At 34.7% G+C, this 24897-nt stretch overlaps 1 protein-coding gene across 1 annotated transcript in view; it reads right to left on the bottom strand.

The window, feature by feature from the left end:
• The window catches only part of GRIK1 (glutamate ionotropic receptor kainate type subunit 1), a 212574-nt gene that overhangs the window by 19878 nt on the left and 167799 nt on the right, over positions 1–24897 (bottom strand). The window contains exons 9-12 of the mRNA XM_087966673.1: positions 18688–18732; positions 11236–11349; positions 9520–9723; positions 8147–8370 (exon numbers count right to left, since the gene is read on the bottom strand). Coding sequence (XP_087822799.1) covers positions 8147–8370; positions 9520–9723; positions 11236–11349; positions 18688–18732 — 587 coding nt within the window. The remainder of the gene's footprint in view (positions 1–8146; positions 8371–9519; positions 9724–11235; positions 11350–18687; positions 18733–24897) is intronic.

Consider the following 24897-nt stretch of genomic DNA (forward strand, 5'->3'; position numbering starts at 1 on the left):
GACTTCCTGATACAGTTGTTGTAGAAATATCCAAGGAATGATAAGTTCCCCATATCTTCCCTAGTTTCTTGAGATCCATTTACCTGCAACCAATCATATAAATAAGGTTGTAGTTGTAGTCAATCCTTAAGCTGCAATATGACTTCTGTCACCTGATCCATTAGCTCATTCAATTCCACCAGTTAGTTCCACCATTAGTTCAGTTCCACCATTAACAAACAATGACTAAGGACAGAGCCCTTAGATTAACAAACTTTTTTGGAATAAGAATTATAAATGTCTATGGCATTAATATTTTGTTTTAATTTTTAAAATTGTTATGCAAAATTATTTTAAAATCTTTACCTATAGATGATTGCAGATGGATAATTTCATAGTTGCAGGACATATTTGATTATAAATGATTATAAATATGGCCTTAATTGACAATATCATGCCAATACAATAGCTATTTAACTATATACTTAAGCTTTGAATATATGCATTCTTGTTATATGCGTTCTTGTTACTGAGCATTGTGTTAGACACGAAGCAATGAACATAGATAATAATGAAGGTACTGATTGAAACAGTTTGTAGTTTAAGATGCTGTTAGCTAAATAAAATAATCATCAGTATAATAGCTAATTAAAAAAATCAAAACGAGAATGGCTATTCAAGAAAACATCTCTTGCATGCATTATATGGAAAGTACCATTTAAAAATACTCCATCAAGCTCTTGAATTTGAAATTCAAAATTAAAATAAACATTTTAATCAACAACACAGGATCTAATTATGGTAACAAGAGGACTGTGCCAGCATTCAGGCAGAATATGCTTCAACTTAAAAGGCAATACCGAGATTTTTAATCTATCCGTCACCATTTACAATGTCAAATGCTCAGGTTTCCATGTCTGTTAAACAAATAGCACTACAGGCAATATTGGACAAAATAACTAGTGGCACTATATGAAAGAGAACCTGGGAAAGAAAATTTCATCATACCAAAATATTGAAACTGAAAGTGAACCCAGCTCTTCTGTAGAACACACAGGACTGTATAAATTCTAGTCAGTAGGACCAAAACTTGTTAGATACAATATATAATCTCTACCAACCAAATTAGTGTAATCATAATGCATACACAGCGAGTCTTTGACTTACAACAGTTCATTTAATGACCATCCGAAGTTACAATGGCACTGAAAAAAGTGACTTATGACTGTTTTTCAGACTTATGACTGGTGTAGCAGCCCCATGGCCAGGTGATCAAAATTCAGCCACTTGGCAATTGACACATATTTATGATGGTTGCAATGTCCCAAGGTCATAGGATCACATTTTGTGACCTTCCACCAGCAAAGTCAATGACCAGTCAGATTCACATAACAACCATGTTATTAACTCAGCAACTGCAGTGATTCACTTAACAACAGTGGCCACAAAGATTGTAAAATAGGGCAAAATTCACTTAACAAATGTCTCACTTAGCAACATAAACGTTGGGCTCAATTTTTGTTCATAAGTCAAGGACTACCTGTACACAAGAGGATATGCTCAGTACCATTTTGTCAATATGTAATATTTGAGGTTTATGGAAGAAATTATTCAAAAACCTATAGTTTGCCTTTCATACAGAGAGAAAAAATTACATCTTGAGTAAGAGACAGATTCTTGTGGCATATTGGTTTGAATGAAATTTCTTTTCCTTTAATGAACTCCCTTATATATTCACTGAACTATTAGTTACATAAGGAAATTAAGAAAAAACTAGGCAGAATCACTAAAGCTCAAAGAGTCCCAAAGAAGAAAAGACAAGAGTAAAAAGCACCAAAAGGTAAGTTTATGCTGTGTCACCTGTAAAGTCATGGAATCAATTATTAACCAATCCATTATCCTCCACTTAGAGACAAACAACGTACTCTCTAATAAACAATTTGGTTTCAGAAAAAACTATCCTGCAATCTGCAACTCTTACACTGCAAAAACATATGGACTACACAACTCGATCAGGGCAAAGCAATAGAGGCAATCTACATAGACTTCTGTAAAGCCTTTGATTCAGTGGTACATGACAAACTACTCCTAAAACTAAAATCTTACGGTATCTCTGGACACCTGCATAACTGGATAGAAGCATTCCTGTCAAACAGACGACAAATGGTCAAAATTGGGAGCGTCCTATCAAATTCTGTACCTGTCAATAGTGGTGTCCCCCCAAGGCAGTGTTCTAGGATCAACTCTCTTCATACTGTACATAAATGATCATATTAAGAGCAACTGTGTTCTCTTCGCTGATTATGTAAAGCTGTTCAATACCACAGACAATACTACTACCCTTCAAAAAGATCTTGACTATGTATCAGAATGGTCAAACAAATGGCAACTTCAAATCTCAACAAATAAATGCTCTGTCTTACATATTGGCAAAAAAATAATAATCAGAAAATAAAATACAAGCTGAATAGTCAAGACCTTGTTGATGAGCCAAACTCTGTCAAGGACCTTGGAGTACTCATCTCTAATGATCTAAGTGCTAGAGCCCACTGTAACTACATAGCCAAAAAGGCATTAAGAGTTGTTAACCTAATCTTATGTAGCTTTTTCTCTGGTAATATCACACTACTAACTAGAGCATACAAAACATTTGCTAGACCAATACTTGAATACAGCTCATCAGTCTTCATACAGCTCATTACGTATCTGATATTAGCACAGTTGAGAAAGTCCAGAAATATTTCACAAGAAGAGATCTCCACTCCTCTACTCATTGTAGAATACCTTATGCCACCGGACTTGAAATTCTAGACCTAGAAAACCTTGAATTACGCCGTCTTCGGTCTAATCTAAGTATGGTATATAAAATCATACATTGCAATGACTTACCTGTCAGCTTCAACCATAACAGCACAAGAGCACACAATAGATACAAACTCAAGGTTAACCACACCAAACTTGATTGTCGGAAATACGACTTCAGCAACAGAGTGGTCAATGTCTGGAATACTCTACCTGACTCTGTGGTTTCTTCCCTGAACCCCAAAAACTTTAACCTTAGACTGTCTACTATTGACCTCACCCCTTTCCTAAGAGGTCTGTAGGGGGCGTGCACAAGTGCACCAATGTGCCTACTGTCCCTGTCTTATTGTTTCTTTTATTTTTCTTATATGTACCCATTTCATGTATTCATAACTATGTATATACTATACCTATTATCATGTAAGCGATTGACAAAATAAATAAACAAACAAACAAACAAACAAACAAACAAATAAATAAATAAGTAGCTACCCAATTCCTCAGTGGACACATCTGTTGCGAAAATAAAACAAAGAGTCCTGACAACAATCTGATTTTATTTTTGTTTTGCAGGAGAGTTCTGGTGAACACCATCTTGGTGCAAAGACCTAAAGGAAGTACAAAAATTGCTGCAGTAATTTTATGCAACCGAGCTGGCCAAGACTTAGGTATTGATATGCAATAGAGTAGTTACGTATGTATGTATTTATTTGTTTGTCTGTTTGTTTTTATAGCCAACAAAAAAAGGAAGTAAACAAAGCAAAATAAAACAAAGCAAAGCATAATATACCATAGTATATGCTTTGTGGAATTTCCATGCATAACCGATTAATCCTCTTTCCAGCAGTTTCCAGAAGTCAGTGAAAACATCCAAGTTCAAATTATATTGAAATTATCATTTTATAGTATACTATTTTATGAATTATTCTGATCTTGACCAATATTCTGTACTTACAAAGTGTAATGCTGAATAGGGAGACATTACTTTCAGGGCTTGAAGGGATGGGGACCATCTACTTTTATTATTCATATATACATATTTTGTTGCAGCCTTCGAACCTTGGAGCCTTCAGTGCTCAGTTACCATTGCCATAACTTAAGAATTTAGAAAATTGAAGTCACCTTGTCTCTGGAAGGCACCCAGGTTAGGTACTTTCCATTTTACTTGCCTGCCCACTAGTTAGCATCATAGCATCCACTATGGATCTACATTTGAAATTGACTGCAGTCCATACCAACCTATGCCATACTCGTGCAAAATTTTAGATTTTAGGGTATTTCCGAATGATTTATAATATTTACAGTGCACATTCTGTAGTTGGTTTCTAACAGCAAAATGGAAGTATGGAATGGAGAACTATCCAATTACACACACACACACACACACACACACACACACACACACACACACACACAATGCTCCTTTGCCAGAGGGCACAATTTCGAAGCCTAGTATAAATATCAGACAAAATTTTTGTAGGTGCTGCCTTTTATAAAGAGATTATATTTCCCTATCAAATATTACCGTGCCTAGCTTTAAAAATATAAAATACATTATTTATTTAATTAAAAACAAATCATCCCTTTATAAATTGCAGGAAATAAAAATTAAAACAAATAATGTTATGTGAACAGCTTTTAAACATGATGCCTAATCCAATTACCTTTCTTTTATTCACTCTAGTGAAAGCCTGAGGATGTTAACATATTGAATTGAAGTTGTTATGGAAGAAACAAATAAAATTAGATAAAAATCTAACTTTGAAGTCACCAGTTGCAGCTGTACACAAAATTATTCATATATAATTTCCTTTGGAGGTATTAAGAAAATGTCAGAATGAAGTTTTGCATTGGGTGTAGGATATAAAATAAATTCTAATTTTCACTTGTAGTTCAAGGCATCAAGTACATCATCAATTAATCTCAAATTGCCAATACATCTTGTGTATTTTAATTCTGCTGGTTTAAAATTCTATCTTCTAAAAATATTTCTAATTCTACTTTTAAAAACTAATTTCACAGTCACTCATTTATTCTTCATAGTAGAGCCTATTAATCAATTATAATCTTGACAACCTTATGTAAAATGAAATGTAAAGGCAATTTGGAACTATAAGTAGAAGATATCATTTGAATATGTAATCAGTAGAAATTGTATATGCCAAAGATATATTTGTTATTAGTAGAACTACTTTTATTTTCCATTTCTTAATACGTTTTTCTATACATAGAATCCAAAATTCATATAAGGGACTAGAAATGAAGGACCTTTAGAAATTGGCTTCCACAAGAAAGATGAGGATATTAAATAAATGAAGACACTTGGTGACAGAGAAATCCTTGAACAAAAGTATCATAAGCTAAAGCTGCCTTGTCTGTTTTTGTAGCTACATCATAGAAAATACTTTAACTATGAAGATCATTAAAAATAACATTTAAAAATAAGAATGAAAAGAGTGTGAATGCTTCTAATTTGGCCTCACTGAATACTTTGCTCTTATAGCAAAAACTGTAAAATGATCAAATCTTTATCCATTATTGAAAGGAAAGAAAACACTAAATATACCCGTTTTACTTTTTGGACCGTATTTGCATATCCCCAAACCCACTCTATGTCATAAATATGGCAAGTGAAACTTTTAATGAAGAGTTTTCATGTCTGTGCCATGAAAAAAAAGTCTATTTGGGAAATTCCTATCTTTGCCAGGACACCCTTTGTAAGGAGCTATTTAGATGTCCAAAGTGTTCTGCAAATTGGCATGGCAACCTTTTGAGATTATTATTCATTTTAGACTTCTTCAATGTGGAATCAAGCCCTTGTTAGCAAAGGTTCCAGGTAGCTGATTTTTATCCATCTTTCTCGCAGTGGGAAAACAGAATAGTTTTCAGTCTTGCCTCATTACACAGGAAGAAAAAAATCTGGCAAGGATGACCAGATAGTTATTAGTCATTCCAAAGTTGTTGATTTACAAATAGTCAAATCTGTGATTCACACTGCAGTGAGCATAGTTCATAAGCATTTATTGCTCCAAATGCCAGTTTTCAAGAGCATTGTATCAGATTTGCATGAAAATCAAGGCATTAATTCACTACCTGCCTTGCTTTTGACACATAGAGCTAAGCAGAACGTTGGCCTTAAGATATTTTATTACAATTATTCTTTCATTCCCTTACATGAAATATGCAGTTTGGTCTGCCAAAAAATAATAGCTTGATAGTACCTGTGCTTTTTTACAATCACTTCAGTGCTATTAAAATTATTTATTCAGTAGGTTTCAAACTTTTAATCTTCAAAAATCTGTCCGTAGCAATACATTTTCAAATGGACTTTACATTGCTGGAGATTTTGTTAAATGTGCATACAGACAGTTTATGAGGATAAAAATTCTGCCTGATCCTTCCCTCCCACCTCTCTCTCTCCTATCTATTGGTATCTATCTAACTATCCATCCATCTATCATCTATCTATCTATCTATCTATCTATCTATCTATCTATCCATCTATCCATCCATCCATCCATCTATCTATCTATCTATCTATCTATCTATCTCTCTATCTTTCTTTCTATCTACCGTTTCCCTGAAAACACAACCTACCCCAAAAGTAAGCCCTAGCTTGATTTTTAAATGTGTGATCAATATAAGCCCTACCCCAAAATAAGCCCTGGTTAAAACCCCACCCATTCCAGGGTGCATGGAGTGGGGCAAGGCAACACAGGTAAAAATTAAGCTAGGGTGGGGATGGGGGTGGTGGAGCTGCCCTACTTACCAGGCCTCACACACCCCAATATCTGCCTTGCTGGCCCACTTCTGCAGCTGCTTGCTGCTGCTTGTACGTATCTCTCCTGGCCTCCATTTCACTATCAGAGAGGCCTTCAGGAAAGACCTCTTAGCTAAGAAATGGGCTCCTGGTTGATGCACATGGCACCTCCTGGCCTTGTTTCACTGGCCTTCCAGAAAGGCCTCTGTAGCCAAGAAACAAGGTCCGAATTGACATGCGTGTCACCCCCAGCCTCTGTTTTGCTGTCGGAGGCCCTTCAGGGCTGATAACTGACCTCCAGATCAATCCACCGTGTGTGTCAATCTGGAGCCTATTTCTCGGCTGCAGAGGCCTTTCCTGAAGGTCTCTGACAGTGAAACAGAGACCAGGGTGATGTGTGCAAGCAGCAACAAATGACCACAGAAGAAGTGGGCTGGCAACGGGCTCCTGCTGGGCGGGGCTGTCAGTGCCATCACTGCAAGGTGAGTCAGTGGGAAGCACTCCCTGAAAATAAGACCCGGAGCCCTTTTTGGTGGAAAAATATATATAAGACGGGGTCTTATTTTCAGAGAAACATAGTAACTATCATCTATCTTGGAAACATAGTTTTGGCTACCGTTACTGAACTTGCATGGTATACATTTTATTTTTCCATCCAACTCTCCCACTTGCTTCACCAAAAATCCAATGGTTTTTCCTTTGAATTAAGGAGAACATGGGATATGTAAGGAGAAGTAAGGAAAAGAGAGTGCCAAAGCTAGACAGAGACTGATTGTATAAACATATTCCACCTGAGCTGGCATATTTGTTCATTTCTGTTATGAGAGGCAAGAAAAGTTAGACCAAAAATGAAAGATCACAATGTGCCTTATTACCATGGGATATCTCTCAAGCTTTGGGTTAGAAATCTCTGTCATCCATCCAGAGCAGAGTCCCCCAATGTTGCCTGCTTTGTGGACCACTGGGGGTGTGTGTGTGAAGCAGATGGTGTCACACCAGCAGCTGGCAAGCGCATGCGTGCACACACAACTCCATTTGCACATGTGGCATGCATACGTGTTTGCCACTCTTATAAATGGAGTGTATGCGCATGCACTTGCCTGCTGCTTGTGCAAATGAGAATGTGTGCGTATGGGTGCACACTCACTGGCTGTTTCCATGGCCTGGTTGCAATCCCCTCATGGCCCACAGGTTGGGGACCCCGATCCAGAGAATCTAAGGGTTCCTTGGGATATAATTTGAAAACCACAAAATAAAGTGTTATCCTGAAAAAGTAGTAATACAAAGAATGGAACCCAAACAATGCTACAAAGAAATTAACTGAACCTTTAGTTGTGCGCCTGCTTGTCCCTGGCAAGAAATGAAAGCTGAATTAGCTACTGTCACTGATCCAGCAGGCCTCTTTCCATTCTTTTTGCATAGATTGCAGTCTCTCCAATAGCTTCCCAAATTCTTCCATTACTTGCTTTTACAGCTCGGCAGATCACATTATTAGGGGGTAGTGATGCAGAAAATGTAACTAGATTATCATTTCTGAACCAAGAATAATTTACATGCCCAGATGAATGTTTTTTGCTGTTACACAAGTGGGGCCTTTAAACTCACCGTGCAATGACAAAGAGCACACAGCTGACTCCCAGGCAGGCTAGCAGCACATACATCCAAATATCAGCAGAAAGAGGGTTTAGAAAGGAGAAAACCCCAGGATTTGTGCCATTAGGCTTCCGGTACAAAATACTGATTCCCAGCGTCATGAATGGCTTTGAAAAGTCTATTACTTTTTCTCTTACGTAGGTAATAGTGAGGGGAGCAACTGCCAGGTCAGCTTTCTGAGAATACAAATTGAAGAATTATCTACTCATTTCCATCGTAGAAACAAATAAACATATTTTTATTGTACCAGTTACTCTCTCAAGCATCAGTATAGGTCAATAAATTGTTTTTCTCATTAAAGGTTGTTGAGAAAGAAACAGAAATGTGCAACATTATTGTATGCATGTCTATTCAGCAGTAAAGTCCATTGTATTAAGGGATCTTACTTTCAGAAAAACAGACATACTTATCTTTTTTTTAAGTAGTAAGAAGACATACTTATCTTCTTTTTATTTATTCAAAAACATATAGTGCAAGGATGCTTTCTAAATAATGTATTTTTATTACTGTATATGATTTAGTGTTTCATCCTTTTAGATGATTTTTGAGCTGCTGTGATGAAGTGCTCTTACTAAACACTGAGTATACAGAATCCATTAAATGTAATAGGAAAAGTGAAACTCTGAGATGTTCAAAAGTGATGTTTTTAAAGGGAAATTTTCTCACAGAAATATAAATTTAAATTGCAATTTACTTAGATTTGATTCTACAGTTCTTCATGCCTCCTAGTCCATATATTAGTTGGCTGTTTTGTCTGTGTTCTAACAGCAAATAATGTTCATGTTGTAAGGAATGGGCTAATACAAAACATTATGGTCAGTGAGTGAGTATAACCTCTCCTTCCCAAATGTTAACTCAACTATAAGGAGCACGGTCAAAACTGATGGATGACAGAAGTCATGGTCCAGCAAGATATGAAGAACAACATTGTGGTCATCTCTGATCTAGAGAAGCAAGGAATATAAACCATTACAGTGAATAAAATTAGAAGAGTGGCCATCAGCCATTTCTTCCTCCTATATCTGTAGGGTACAGAATGTCCAGAGTTCTTAAAATATCTGCTTTGCTAATTATCACATAATAGCTTGGCTCATAGTAAGGGAATTGCATTGCATGTACATTTTTAAGATCGCATACTTTCTGTGAAAAAATCTCTCCATTCTAATTTTGTTCTTGTATCAAATAACTACTTAATTTATAGAGAAAAAAAGTATAGAGGTTTAGTAGTTTATATGTTTCCCTTAATGACCAATGCAAGTTTATATGTTTTCAGTAGTGATCAATGCAAGCTGAAAAGAATGACCAAGATGACAATTCAATCTTACATGATCTATGAGTTCTTTGACCATCCCATTCCATTCGCCTTTGTCATTCTGGGCTCCATATTTTCCGTCAGATACTAGTTTTACTTCATAGATGAAGCCTAAAATACTTGATAACTCCTTCAATAAATCCAGGCAGTAACCTTCAAACCGATCATTACCATAAAGAGGTTTATCAGATTTCTTGTACATGACATAGGGATCTTCCTGTATAAAAATACATAAGACATTTGTAGAACCAGCTGTTTTTGAAATACAGAAAAAGATTAATGATATGCTAAAATGTACAGATGCTTAGCTTAATATCAGATTTTATCTGAATCAATTATGTAAACAGAAACTCTAACGTGATTTGTTTTCTGAGGTCATCATTATTATAGCTAAATCTGATTAAGATAGTAAAAAGGAAACCAGTTTGCAAAGATTCACTGCTCGATACATTTGTTCATACATTAAAATCAAACAACTGAAAATCTTAGGATGTACTAAATCATGCAGTTGCTAGGATCACAGTAGGGTAATTTAGGCCCAAATTATTAAACAAGAGAAAACTCCATACTCAAAACCACCTTGAGGTTTTCTGCCTAGTTTTATAAGGAACAGATAATTAAATAGGAAACACTGAGATAGTATTTTTTAAGGTTAATATTGTTATTGTGGCATTAGGACATACTGTTGCCCAAGGTGCAACAGTATGTGGTGACTCACTCAGGTTAAGGTGCCCTGGTAAATAACATGGAAAATTCTACATTAATCTGTCAGTTCCTCTGGTAATAATAATAATAATAATAATAATAATAATAATAATAATAATAATAATAATAATAATAATAATAATAATAATTGCTGATTGTTCATGAAAGATCTAAGCTTGCTTTAGATGGATTCATTGTTTCACATTGCAAACATTGTTATAAGTTTTTAATACCTAAATACTATTGACTCATTTCACACAATGTTTAAAACATTTTAAAAACATAATAAATAAAATAAGTTAACTTCTAAAGTAGCCAAAGTCTGACGAGTGCATACTATATATGAGAAGTTTTCAAGAGTTGGGTAATATATGAGTTATTGATCATCTTAACACTCTTTGTTGTTTTTCAAATGGACATAGCAACTAGTGCTATTCCTGGGCATCCAGACAATCAACCTCAATTTTATATATAGTGTATATTTACTATTGTTCAGAGGTACAATATAGAGACCTCTATTTCTTTTCATTTTCTTTTCAAGATTAGTTTCTCAAACTTGGCTTTGAAATAAAACACAAACACATTACATCATAGACTCAAACACTGCTTCTATCTTATAGTGCATTTGCTTTAAACAAATAAGTGAAGTTGGCTAAAATTATTTGGAAACACGATAAAGTTAGAAAAAAAAATAGGAACATATGTTCCAGAAATGTGGGGTTTATAAAATATAGAACAATTTCATCTGTGACAAGATTTAGATGATTACCTCAGAGTATATGTGCTGTTAAATTGTGTGTGTGACATCTACAAGGGTTTATGTTTACACTACTTAAATCCCCAATTCTTGTGACGCTGGTACTACAGTACATTGTACTGGGGGCATCTGTAATACAAGTCTGTGATTAGTAAAAAAAATAAATGTCTTTTTTTAATTAGATAGGCTGTTAGCAAAGCAAATATTACCTGTAAGAAAAGCAAAGAAAACTGATAGAAAATAACCAGAAAATATACCAGAACTTACCAAAATAGTGGTGACAATGAGTGTCCGGTTTGCAAGTGAATCTGTTATATTGGTAGAACGGTCTTTATTGCTGTTAGTCATATTAAGGCCACGGTTTGAGTTCCAAATCCCAATCTATATAGAAGAAATTGGATATATGACTGCTAACCAGTAATGTTAGGGAAATGTTTTTATACAATGAATGTGTGTTATGGGTCTGTTGTGGAAATTTTATTTATGATTCACATCACAGCAAAAGACTAAAACAGCAGCCATAACAGATACTAAAGGCATGGACCAGACATATTTGAAACTACCAATCTACAAGAATGATGGATTATCAACACAGTCAGTTACATGAAATACACTGCTGAGATGGGGTGTGATGTTAGTTGCATATTAGTTATCAGAACTACTTTATCTCAGAATATATGAGTTTTACATGTTGCTTTTGTCTTTTTAATGAATGTTTTGAAAATGGAAAACGGAAACCTGATTTTCATAAAACACACTAAGAGTATAACTAACAGGCCTAATCACCAATCCTTTTCTTCTCTGTTGAAAGCAGTGGTTACTTGACTCTTCTAACGATAGAATTAATCAAATGATCACTGATCAATGACATTTGGAAAATTGAAGCTGAATGAAAAAAAGAGAGGTGATTTCCCAACCTAAGGGTCTTGATTAATATTTACAGAACATTATAAATTATTTGGCCCTGAAGAATTTCAAGGGAACATGGCAGTATCTAATTGTGTGAATTGAAATTACACAATGGGAATGGCATAGTTCTAAAATCAACCTTGTATAATTCCATCTTTAAGTTTAATGGTATTGGAGTTTAATTGAATTGTAGTAGAGGAACTATACTATAGTTGGCAATTATTATTCTTTTTGCAGTGTAAACACCAACTTCAGGGGGCACTGAGTAGTATGGGAAGAAGTGATTATTCTTGGCTATTCTTGGTTACAGTAGATAAGGGAGATCCACCCCAGGCATTATTTGCATTGGCTCCATTAAGGTTATTTACTAATACAAATAACAGGACTGGAGGTCTTTTTGTTCAGATGAAAGGAATAATTTTCCATGACTGATATTTGCTTTGAAGATTAATACCATGATTTCATTAATATCATATTTCAGTGAGTGGGTGAATTTTTAAAGACCTGACTCAAACAAGCAGGTTGAATAACCATTTGTTACCTAGCAAATAGGGAAACTACATAAGAAAGGGCAATTAATCTGACAAAATTATTCCTAGGTTTTAAGAGTTAGAAGAGGAACTGGAGGAAGGCATACAGAAAGAAATAAAAAAAACACAGAAAATGTTTTCAGAAACTTACAGTGAAAACCGATAATTATCCAGTTCATGATTAACCATTAGAGCAGATCCCTCAAGGATCAGCCTATAGCCATAGCCAGAGCAGATTAATGGAATCACTTTTGGGAGGCAAAACTACAAATGCTAACATTAGACAATGGACATATCTCTTCCATAAACACAATGAGCACCCGCTTGATCAAGTTTATAGTTTATATGTTTATACTGCATGCCTATGAGATCTTTACTGACATAACCAGTGATAGACAGACTCATTTCTAAGATTCCAGAAAATCATATGCAAGTCCATCAAATAACACACATCTGAATCTACATTTTGTTGAACAAATAGCATAGAACACTAGTAGATCTTCAAGAATATTATTATTGAATGTTTTTATCAGGAAAAGCACATAATGGCTATCTTGACTAATCACAAAAAAGTTCAGTATAAATCAAGTCAAATGACACCTGAATTAGAAATAATCAGATTATACAACAGGGGTGGGCAAACCTTTTGGCTCGGGGGCCGCATTGACTTTTAAAATTTGATAGACGGGCCGGGTCAGCACAAGATTTTTTGGGAATCGCCCCCCTTTCCCCCCTCTTCTCCTCCTTCCCCTCCCCTCGGAGGCCCCTGAGTCAGGAGTTGCTACCGCCGGCGCGGCTCAGTCCCACGTTGCCTCGGGAAGGAAAGGCAAAAGGAAGAGCCGCGGCGGTGCTTTGCAACAGCAGCAGCGGCACCGGAGGCTCAGGCTCAGCGGCTCCTGGTTTTGCCTTTTCCTTCCCAAGGCAACGTGGGACTGACAGCCCCAGCCGGACACCTGAGCGGAGCCCGGGCGGAACTGCCTGTTGCTGCTGCTGGAGCACCGCCGGGTCGCCTCCTCCAAGCAGCCCGCCCGCCCACCCGCCGGGCTTCCCCTCCGCCGCACGGCTCGGGGCCAGGCGCGAGCACCCGCGAGGAAAAAGGAAGCCGAATGTTGCTGGGAAGTTGCTCGGGTGCTGGGAGCAGGCTTTTAAAGTGCCGCCCGAGCAGGACCGCCGAGCCAGGAACGGGGCACCAAGGCAGGGCAAGGCTCCACCAGCAGTGGCCTAGCTTTAGGTGGCTCCAAGCAGCCTGCTCCAAGCAGCCCGCCCACCCACCCGCTGGGCGAACCCTTCTCGCTCCTCGGCGGGAAGACGCTCCAGCCTGCAAACTTTGCCTTTGCAAAGTTTAAGCCTGGAAGCCCCGGAAAAAAAAGGGGGATCGGCGGGGACTCACCTTCGGAGAGGTCGCACTCGAAGGTGATTTCGAACTCCCAGCCGAGGCCTTTGCAAAGTTCTTTTCTTTCCTACCCGAGAGCACTCTGCACTGTTTTGCAGCTTTGGGGGCCACGCGGCACAGGGCAATACGCCACGCCCAGCGATTTTTTTTCAGGGCGGGCGGATTGGACAGACCAACGGGCGGATGTGGCCCGCGGGCCGTAGTTTGCCCACCCCTGTTATACAATGTATACATAGCAGAAAATATAGTTGTCAATAAATTATTAGGATGAAAGAGACAGTGAAACTGAAAAAAATTACAGTAGAATAAAAAAAAGAAAGTGGATAGAAAGGGCTATGCAGGGGTCCTCCAGCATAAGTGAATATAATTAAGAAAAAAATAATGAAATTATTTCAGAATGGTGGAAGAAGTATATTAGAGATTAGTATGGTGGAATTGAAATGAATTCTGTAAATGTTAATGTAAAAACTAAATGATGAAAATAGTTATAAATATTGTGAGAAGGTTAAAATAATTTAAGGATGCATGTGTTGACAGTGTAATTGGAGACATGTTAAAATATGTAACTGGAGAAATGTTAAAATATTTTTGCTTAAGGAGAAATTGTTCAGCATGTATCTCAAGTCTGTATTTGTGCTGGATGACTAGAAGAATGCTGTTATTGTTCCCTCACATGAAGCAAACTGTCACAAGGTTGAATACATAAACCACAGACAGATTTATTTGCCTTATTTCTATGCCTGCTAACGAAGAAGCAGAGTTTAGGCAGCTTATAGAATTTGCATAATAGACTGCAAAATCAGAATAAAGGCTATTAAAATAATGGGTAAAATAAAAGTTAGGATTAGATAAAGTACGGCCTAAATATGAACGGTCTTTTCCTGCTTCTGGAAAGCTATAAGAATCGGAGCCATGTGAACTTCAGAGGAGAAACTACTCTGAAGGGGAACTGCTACAGAGAATGCTCAATTATTATTATTTTCCCTCAGATGAAGATGTTTAGGTATACCAGGAAAAAGATTTCTTGTTTAATTTACTAACTGGCATTTGACAATCAGCCTCAATGTGAGGTTGGCCTTGTTCACTTTTCACTCCCAGTAGCATCCATCCCTGTTTTACAAAGTTTAGAAAAAATACACAAGGTGATGAACATACCAATAGTCCTTTCTCATCCTATTTTCCCAACAACAGCAATCCTGCAAGGTAAATTGGGCTGAGAAAGAATGAGTGGCCCAAAGCCACCTAGTCAGCTATCACGCCTAATGGGATTACAACTCACAGTCTTACTGGGTCTATCACCTTGTTCACAATTTAATTTATTACAAATAGACCTGACAGTGAATCATCCTGAGTCTGGAATGCCTAGCCAGTAATCCAGTAATCTAATTCCCAGATTGAAGCTGGGAGGCCAGAAGTAAGATTGGAATCAGATTTTGAATTTCTTTTCCCCTGAAGCAGCTTGAAAAATTAATCGGTTAAGTTTGGCAGACTTCTGATTGAAAGAAGTACAAGCTGAACTGTATTTTTTGCTCTTCAACAGACAATAAAATAGTTGAATTAGAGAATTAGATTTAGAGAAAGTATGATAAGTATGATTAAATAATGGATTTTTTCATGGAAATGGAGTTGAAGAATTGTTGCTAAATGGCTTAAGAGTAAGTATATGATGAAAGTACAACATGAATGAAGGTAAATTGCATTTTTAGAAAATAAATACTGAGTAGGGAGAAAGACAAGGATTATTTAATGTATTTATGGATCAATGTACAAAAAATGTTTGTGGTGATGTTAGAGGTATGCTGGCAGGAAGTGTGAACACACACACAAGTTATAAATAAACTGGAACAAGTAGATAAATGTTTACTAATGATGAGGATATGGTAGAGACATTTTAATATATTATGTCCAAATTCTTTTAGGAAAATAACAAATAACATGTAATTTGATGACATCAGTGAATGTGTATCAAAGTAAGTAAAAATCATGTAATAATTGTATGCTTCTGTCTCCTTTGTTCCTGGAAGTGACACTTAGCTATGTCACAAGAAACAAAAAATAATAATGTGAATAATGGGTGGTAATGGGTGAGTTTTGAAGTATGCATGTGTCATCTATGGTCAAAAATGAATCGATGACGAATGAATATAAATTATGTAAATATAAAAATGAATGACCAATGTGAAAAAAAAGTTAATGGGATGGTTTAGGTATGAATATATGAAGAATGTGAATGAACTGAGAGGAAAAAAGAGAAGACTAAAATGTTCTGGCTGGACAGCGATGATGGGATTCTCAGAAGGGGAAAGAGGAAAAGTTATTAAATAACAAAACACAGTGCATGGTCAGGGAGGAGGCAAAGGTGGTTTTGCAAGGTTAACAAGTTATGTAGATGTGGTTTTTTTTCTGAATTAGTAAATGGTGCTAAACTATATTTTGTCTTTGCATTTAATTTATTTTGCTTTCTATTTCTTATTTTTTTTCCTGTACTTTGTATGATACTGCTTATGCCCCAAATGATATGCACATATACAGCATGTGTTAAAGGTATGGATATATCTTTAGATTTTCCAGGATTCAGTACTGTACCTTGGTGAGGTCTTGTCAGATTATAATTTCATAGACATTACCTATGAGTTGGCTCTCAAAAGCAAGTAAAATATTGTAGTTTATAGTCCGCTGGTTGGTCTTTTCTCAAATATCAAAATCTGATGGCAAACTCAAAGCAGAACTATACTTATTTTCTACTTCTACAAATCCAGAATAACAGTGCCATTGTTTCAGATAATTATCAGCATTTATAAAGAAATCAATTCAACAGCATTGATTCTAAAAACTAAGAATGTTGTTATATCATAAAGTAGGGATATTTCTTTTCTTTTTATTTCAAAGAAGTATACCATTATACAAGAACCAGGAAGAGGAGAACCTCTTGATGTTGATGGAATCCAAGTTCCATACATTCTATCCAAAATGGCCAGGAAAGGGAGAATTAAAATGATAGTCCATTTATGAATCATAAATTAATGGCTGTCCTCTTTCTCTGGGCAGTAAAGTCATAAAAATATGCTGCATACTAACCTCAATCGTCTAATTTCTTTGGTGTTTGATCAGCACAGCAAATCTCAGATCTATGCTTCCCAGCTACTGGAGATGTACTGATTTAACCAAGATTACTAGTTATTGAGAATAATTTGCTGGGCAATTTTTTTCCTATTTCTCTCCATCCCTGGAAGCTAGACTACTATTTTCTTCCATTTCTACCCAAGGGCACCTTTTTTAGTATGCCTTTTGTTTCCTGACTTCTTTCTTAAGTCTGATTTGATGTTCTGCTGGCTCCAATCCTAGGGATATCCTGACAGTGTTAAATCTTCTGGATGTAAGGATTCTGTGCTTTCACAAGTTGCCACCTTATATTTTAAAATATCTTAAAATGTGTTTGAAATTTCAGCAATGAGGAATAATAAAAACACCAGTTTAAAAACAAAAAGTAAAACCAACCAGCACAGTCACAAACAGTACAAGATAAAAAAAATAGAACCACAATACATTAACATTAGTAGAATGACAGCGTTAGTTAGTTTTATAGCAAATGAAAGATCAGAATTGTGTTTGAAGGAATAACATCACGGATCACATCACTCGGGGGAATTCAGGCTTATTGCAGTTTAGTGACAATTCACAGTGTATTATGTGAGAAATACTTCCTAACACATGAACCGAATAAGTACCAAATTAAATTAATTTAAAATAAACTCCCGTCACATATATTATTACATGTCAGATTGTGAATGATAGTTATCACTGATAATAAAAATATCAAGAGCATGCAAATTGGTTCTGATTCTGAATTTAAGACTTTGACTCAAGAAATTAGACTTATTTGGCTTCATTAATGAATTCAAATGATCTGAATCTTTTACCAAATTGAATCTTTGCATTCAGCTTTAAATAAACTTTTGTTCCTTATTATTAATTAGCATCACACTTATAAAAAGTTAAATAATTATATATTTTATTAGGAATATAGCCCAAACTAAATCTACTGAGTCAATAGGTGCATTATACAAAAAAAACCCTATATTTCCTGATTTATTTATTTGTGGTACAAAAATGTGTGATACAAGAGATTTAAGAAACAGAAAGTTTAATGACACCAAAATATTTTTTCAATGTACCAGATAATTTATTATGGATGCATTACTTTTCATTCCAATGAACAGTTCTCAATATGTCTCTTATGTGGACAGAATTGTTCTTTGATCAAAAATAATTTACATCTATATTATAATTGATATTGGTTTTTATATATGTACACACCCATATATATTATATTAGTCCATATTAAGCCAAAATACTATTCAATATCATCCACAGTAATGTTGCATTGATCAAGACATTTTTGTAGCTGCATCCAGTGCTCACTAGAACAAAAAGGTGGATTGTAAATCAAATTAAAGGAATCTGATCCTATCATTATAAGGTGCAAATGGATGATAAATCAATATCTTGAAATGCACTTAGCACCCCTTCTATTAAATCTTTCACTAATCATTATAAATCTTTGAAAGAGAGAGATCTTTATTCATTCATAAAAAGACAATGAGAATTTAATTTTGATTTTTGGCAGTACAGCTAATACTTTTGTTGACTATGATTTAGATTAAAACAGGTTGATAACATCATTGTGTTCTAAATTGTAATTATTATGTATTCATCCAGTCTATTGTGTAGCAAGACTTCCTATATGCTCAAAAATCTGTTTTGCACAGGAAAACACATTCCAATATATTGTCTCTAAACTGCAATTTAATACCATTTTTCAAAATCCCAAGGAATAGTTTGAGACTTGAAGTAACAGTTCCTTACACAGCTTGTCTAGATACAAACCTTCTTCCAAACTTTATATAAATGATTAGAAACTTCACCAGCAACCTTAATTTATAAAAGAACAAAAAAGAACACATAACAATTGTTCATTAATTTTGATAATTGTATACTTAGATTTTCATTATAATTCTCTAACAGCATTAAAATTTACTGAGTTAATTATTGTTAGATTATTAGATTTAATAATTAATAGTACTGATCTTTCACCTATCTCAATTAGAAATACCCTCAGAATTGATTTTATTTCAATTTCTTATATTTCTTCACATGTGTTTTCTATAGGCCCTTTCAGAAAACTTGATAAAATGAATTTTGCTTGTAATTAATATATATATCTGCATTGGATCTGAGCTTTTTTTTTCTTCTGTTTTATTCTTGTAATATATAAATAAGTACTATGATACAATTATCATATTTGGTAACAGGAATAACTTAGAGAATTCTTTTCACTTAATAGTTATATAGTTTCTGTTTTTAAACTAGAAACAGGTTTTGACATAATTAATTGACTAATTAATGAGTAAATTCTTTTATTGAAAAAAGTTGGCTCATCAATAAAGTTGCTAAATGAGGAGATGAATCAAGCTAAGGAATATAGATCACATAAGGCTGAATTTGAATTTGAATTAAATTTCTATTGATTATGTAGTTCCAACCAATTTCTATGTACCACAAAGTAAAGCCTTGTGAGAAGTATATTATTTGAATACTGCAGTTATGCAGTGCTATGTGTGCAAAAAGATTCTACCATTGTCTGTCACTCGTCCAAAACAGGGAGAGAAGAGGATAAACAAGTAAAGTTGAATCCATAATGCTGAATAGGGTTCAAACTGGACTATATGGTCACTAAACCAGATATAATCTTATGCGATTCTAAAGTCTTAGCATCTTGATAGAATAATATAACCTGTTAGTTTTGCTTACATATATAAATTATTGAAAAAGTTAGCAAAATATGAAATTGAACAAATGGCATGATGTCACCTCATGTAAATATAGTTATTGTGAAGGATATATATTTAGAGGGTTTAAGAAAAATCTCTGTCCACTCAGTCTGGACACACAGATACACATGCAGTGATTTACCAAAGTAATTTGGTAAAATAAAATATGTGAATCTCTTGTCCTGAATACAAATCTTTTTTTTTTTCTTCAGAGATTTGTCCATACTGTATATAATTGTGAGCATTAGCTATGTTTGTGATGGGTGTAGGACTCCCAAAGAGATGCTTACTTCTTATAAGGAAAGACAAAGTCTATAAGATCATTTTTATGCCAATAAAGGTAGTTTGCAGAGAAGTAAAAACTTGTATACTATGAAATAACATAAACCAGCCCTGATGCTTTCATTTCAGATATGGAGCTTTATGTGAGCGCCACCATATATTAAATTTATCTGTGCATGCATTCATAAATTGTGACATTACAGTAAAGTGGCATATCAGAATGATACTGGTTTCCAGATTCAAATGTAGATCAATATCTCTGTTATTCAGTTTATATACATTTTGACAGATCTTGGGTTTAGTTTGTCAAAATCCTATATATGCCTCCAAGGTGAAGCTTATGTTTTCAGATTTGTTAACTTTGAACCTCAGCACAAGATCATGGACAATTCCTACTTTCAGATATTGTAGATCCTTGTCTACCTACACAATATGTTGTGGCTTTCTATAATTAATTAGAATTCTACATCAATTCTTAGATATAAAGGCATTTTAATGAATGATATTTTTCTACAAACAGCAGAATCTACAGTATATTTGTGCATTTGGAAAGCTGTAAATATAAATTATCATAGACTGGAAGAAATCATTTTTTGTTTACACATATATTATTAAACTCTTAAATATCAGTAAAAAACTATTGCATATCTATTTGCTTTAAAACATATAGTACAATTTATTAAAATTAAAGCATGAAAATAAGTAAATAGACTGTATATTGCTGATACATTTATTTCTTTGAGTTATTATTGATTTATAGTTTATATAAATCTCTATACTCCAATGTTCAAGGTAATTTACAAGAATCTACAAGTTACCTTCAATTAGCAATAATTCCATATTTGTTCCAAAAGAGATTCATTATAAACATAATACAGATGCAAAGAAGTTTTGCTTTATTTAGCTGAAGGTAAGTGAAATAAATGTCATTTTAGGTAGTGAAAAAGCATTCAGATAATAAATGATGACATTTAGCAAGTCAAAGAACATTTAGTGTTAATAGTATTGATAGCAATAGTTGAAATTGCATGCACATATCTCTTCAAAACTAGTTATAATGATTTGCATCCATTCTTTGGCAGTGAGAGAATAATAAAGGGCCAAAATATTAGTATATTTGTAACAAGTTTTAGAGGAAAACATATGCATAAATGCTTAGATCGGGTGAAAAAAAATCACCTGTTTCAGATTTTTTGAGCATGTAGTTCCTAGTAATTCTTGCAAATTTGTAAAGCTTCTAATTATGTAGGAGCTATATATTTATCATTAAAAATTACATGAACTATAAGAAGTTGTATAAGATTTAAATTAAAGATGAATGTTACAAGAAAATAATTAGATAACTTCACACTAGTGCTGTCAATTGGTACAAACCATGAAGTGTATATTGTTACAGAAATAGTGAAATAAATAGGATATTCATAAGAGGGAAGAATGTCCTTGCAAGTAGAGCATTGGAACAAGGGAACAAGGTGGAAACCACCTAGTCTTTTTTCTTTTAAAAAAATCAGATTTATGCCATTTATTCGTAGTACACTAAGATGAGGAACATTTTCCTGTATTTTGCATTTTCCCACAAATGTTCCATTTACTTATTATTGGTTTACTTATTTTGTCAGTTTCATCAATGTACGCTCTGATGGCTTCTTTTCTCTAGGCTTGTTTGAAAGATGGATGGCTTCAAAGTCAGTTCAAGAAGCGTTCTATCCTTAACCAGCTTATGGCATGCTTGCAGAATCAGCTAACGTCTATCTTTTTAAAATAGAACACCAGGATACAAAAAGCCGATGTTCAGAAACTATTCAATAAAAGGGGGGAAAAAAATCACAGAAATAATGTACTGTCTGGGATACAAGTTAGAAGTGTCTTTAAACTTATTTTTTGGGAAATGGAATTGGTGACTTTTATAGTTGAGCAACTATAAGAACTATACCATTCTCCTCTTCTAATATATGAAATAAATTATTCCAATAAGTCAGCAACAAAAATAGAAAGTGTCTCTTCAATTACTAATCCTATACTGTAGATTTTAAAAAACAAGGTGAGGCTGTCCAAGAGATTATAATTCCACACTTGGCTCTGTCTCCAATTAGTTTTGATACGCAAAATTCTAGATTAAAATTTTAGTGTATGAAAATGACTAGCAAAATGACTGAGCCACCCCTCTTGAAATTCCTGCTTAATGTAAAATGATCAATGCCAGCAACTGTTTCCTCTTATTTTGAATTCACTAACTTGAGATCAGATCAACAAACCTCCTGAAAACAGCAAACAATAAAATATTGATATGGGTTCTGATTAAACTTTTAGGACCTACTAGTGTCTTATCTTCTTTCTGTGACTGATGAAGAGAAACCAACAGAGAGAGGAGGGGGAGAGGGAGAGGGAGGGAGACTTAAGCAAAAAAAACCAAAACCTAAGGAAAGTCTGTATAGCTAATACTCCATAAAATAGGTAATACCCCATAAAATGTCTATGGAAATTCTTAGTCATCCAGGTCATGGCTGTCCCAAAGGAAGAGGCAACTGGACTTTCTGGTTTTTCTTTGAAGACGTTTCACTTCTCATCCAAGAAGCTTCTTCAGATGAGAAGCAAAATGTCTTCAAAGAAAAATCAGAAAGTCTTGAAAAAGTACCTTTGGCGCACACCATAAAATCTTCACATTACTGAACAAATGGAATAATGAAAAACAAAGATATGCTCCCCAAGGCAGTAAAATCTATTCATCTACTTGTATTAGGGCATAGCGCACCAACGTGCTACCGTCCCTGTCCTATTGTTTCTCTTATTCTTTTATTTTTCTTATATGTACCCATTTCATGTATTCACAACTATGTATACATTTATACTTATTATCTTGTAAACAATTGGCAAATCAAATAAATAAATAAATAAATATTTGCATGATTTCAAATTGCTAGGTGTGCAGGAACTTGGGCAAGTAACAGAAGCTCACCCCATTGCATGGAGCTCAGGTCTTGAACCTGGGCTGTCAATCAATGAAGAATCTAATATATCCGCAGAAAATATTCTTATAATCTAACCTTTGTAAACCAAAGTCCACTTAAGAAATTATTAAAGAAATATAAAATGCAAAATGTATGTGTTGAAAGAAACTCCCAATATCCTTAGAACTCCAATACAAAATCAGAATAGGATTGAGTAGCGCAAACTTTTTCAAAAGTAAAGCATTATTTGGCATTCTCTGAACTGGTCTGAACATTAGAAAGTAGAGAGAGAGATGTAGCTAGAAATGGCTTCTAAATCAATATGAAATATTTTCCATTTTGCCTATAAAATTACACTGCTTCACAAATATGAAATATGCTTTTGTAAAAGGGGAATTTTTAAATGGAAAGAAATACAAAAAAGTATGAAACAATGTATTTTGAAGGGTATGGCCTAGCATTTACAGAACAAATATACAGAGAACACACATACATTAGACATACATAATTAAGTATGCTACAAAGTTTATTACCAAAAAAGAGTTCCATTCCACGATGATATCCAAGTTTGGGATCTCTACATACTGGATCTTATCTTAGACCACTGGATCTTAGTGTCCAGTTGGATCTTATTCTTGGGCAGTGTATGACAGAACATGAAAATAAAGTCAACCTTTCACACACCTTTCCACATTTCTGTGGTAAACAGATTGAACTAAAGATGAATGAGATATGTATAACAATAATTCATGAAATTAAAAATGCATAGATCTTATTAATCTTATTAATCCTATACCTGGCATTTATTTTATAAAGATCAGTTATGCACCATTTTTCAGTATTGCTTTATTGAAGAAGTGACTTTTATGTTTTGTGCCAATTGACAGCCCCTCTGGAGAAATCTACATCAATGACCTTGAAAGAAGAACTGCATAGGAGGTGAGATAATGCAAAGCATGTGACAGCAATATCAGGTCTTTCAAGCTCATCTAAAAAGCATGAACAACACACTGTGTTGTCCCTTGTGTTGGATATTCTCTGAACTTGGTTGGGGTAATAGTATAAATAACAACCTTTGTTTAGAGGCTTTAAATTGGGGCTTATTGGGCCAGTTGAACAAAAGTAATATAGGATACCAAACAGCATCTATAAAAAGAAAAAAACCACAATCCACCACCAAGATAAGGCTGCAGGGAAGAGCCCACATAAACCGATTGCTTTCTTAAAAGCCTTGTTAATAATTTCAAAGAGAAGATGGTAAACAATGGCAGAATTATAGTGGTGATAGCTTTTGAATAAAACAAACCAGATCATGTCCTGCTGTAGCCAGCATACAGTAATTTCAGAATTTGCTTACCTGCCCAATGAGTGGGTCAGAGCACAAGGTAAACCACTAAACAGTAGCAAAGAAATACCTGAATACTTAACTCTTTGCTGTTGTTTAGTGGTAATTAATTCTTTCAGGCCAGACCTGTACTGATAGAACATCCAGTACTGTGCCATCATTGCTTCTTGTTGTCTCCAAAAGCAACTTGTGTATGCAAGTTTCAGGCAGAAGGCAGTACTGTTCCTCAAATATTGGTACTATTGAACACATGGTGGAATGAGGGGTTTGCCATGAGCCCAGAGAAATCTCCTTATAACCTTGGTAGAGAACATTCTTAAGAGGTCCTTAAAGTGCATAAGTGCATAAATGCATAAGTGCACCAGTGTGTCTATCATCCCTGTCTTACTGTCCCCACTTATCTATATTTACTTCCTTTGTTCATGTTTTTGTTCCTACCTATACTTGTTATCTTGTACATGTTTGACAAATAAATAAATAAATAAACATAGAAATAACTCTTTGGTAACAAATAAATAAGGAAATAAGACAGTAAAGCAGTGTCCTGACTTGGATTTAACTGTGTCAGCAAAACACTCCAAAAATCATTTCTTTATCTTGGGAGAATAAAGAAATTGCTTTTTGTTTTCTTATCATTTTGTTGATGATAGCTATAACAGTTTTGAAAATTTGAGGAAGGAAAAAAAGAGAT

The sequence above is a fragment of the Notechis scutatus genome, chromosome 5 (assembly GCF_049901735.1).
Source record: "Notechis scutatus isolate UNSWTSFEM ecotype Mainland chromosome 5, rNotScu1.2, whole genome shotgun sequence".
Taxonomy (NCBI): Eukaryota; Metazoa; Chordata; class Lepidosauria; order Squamata; family Elapidae; genus Notechis; species Notechis scutatus.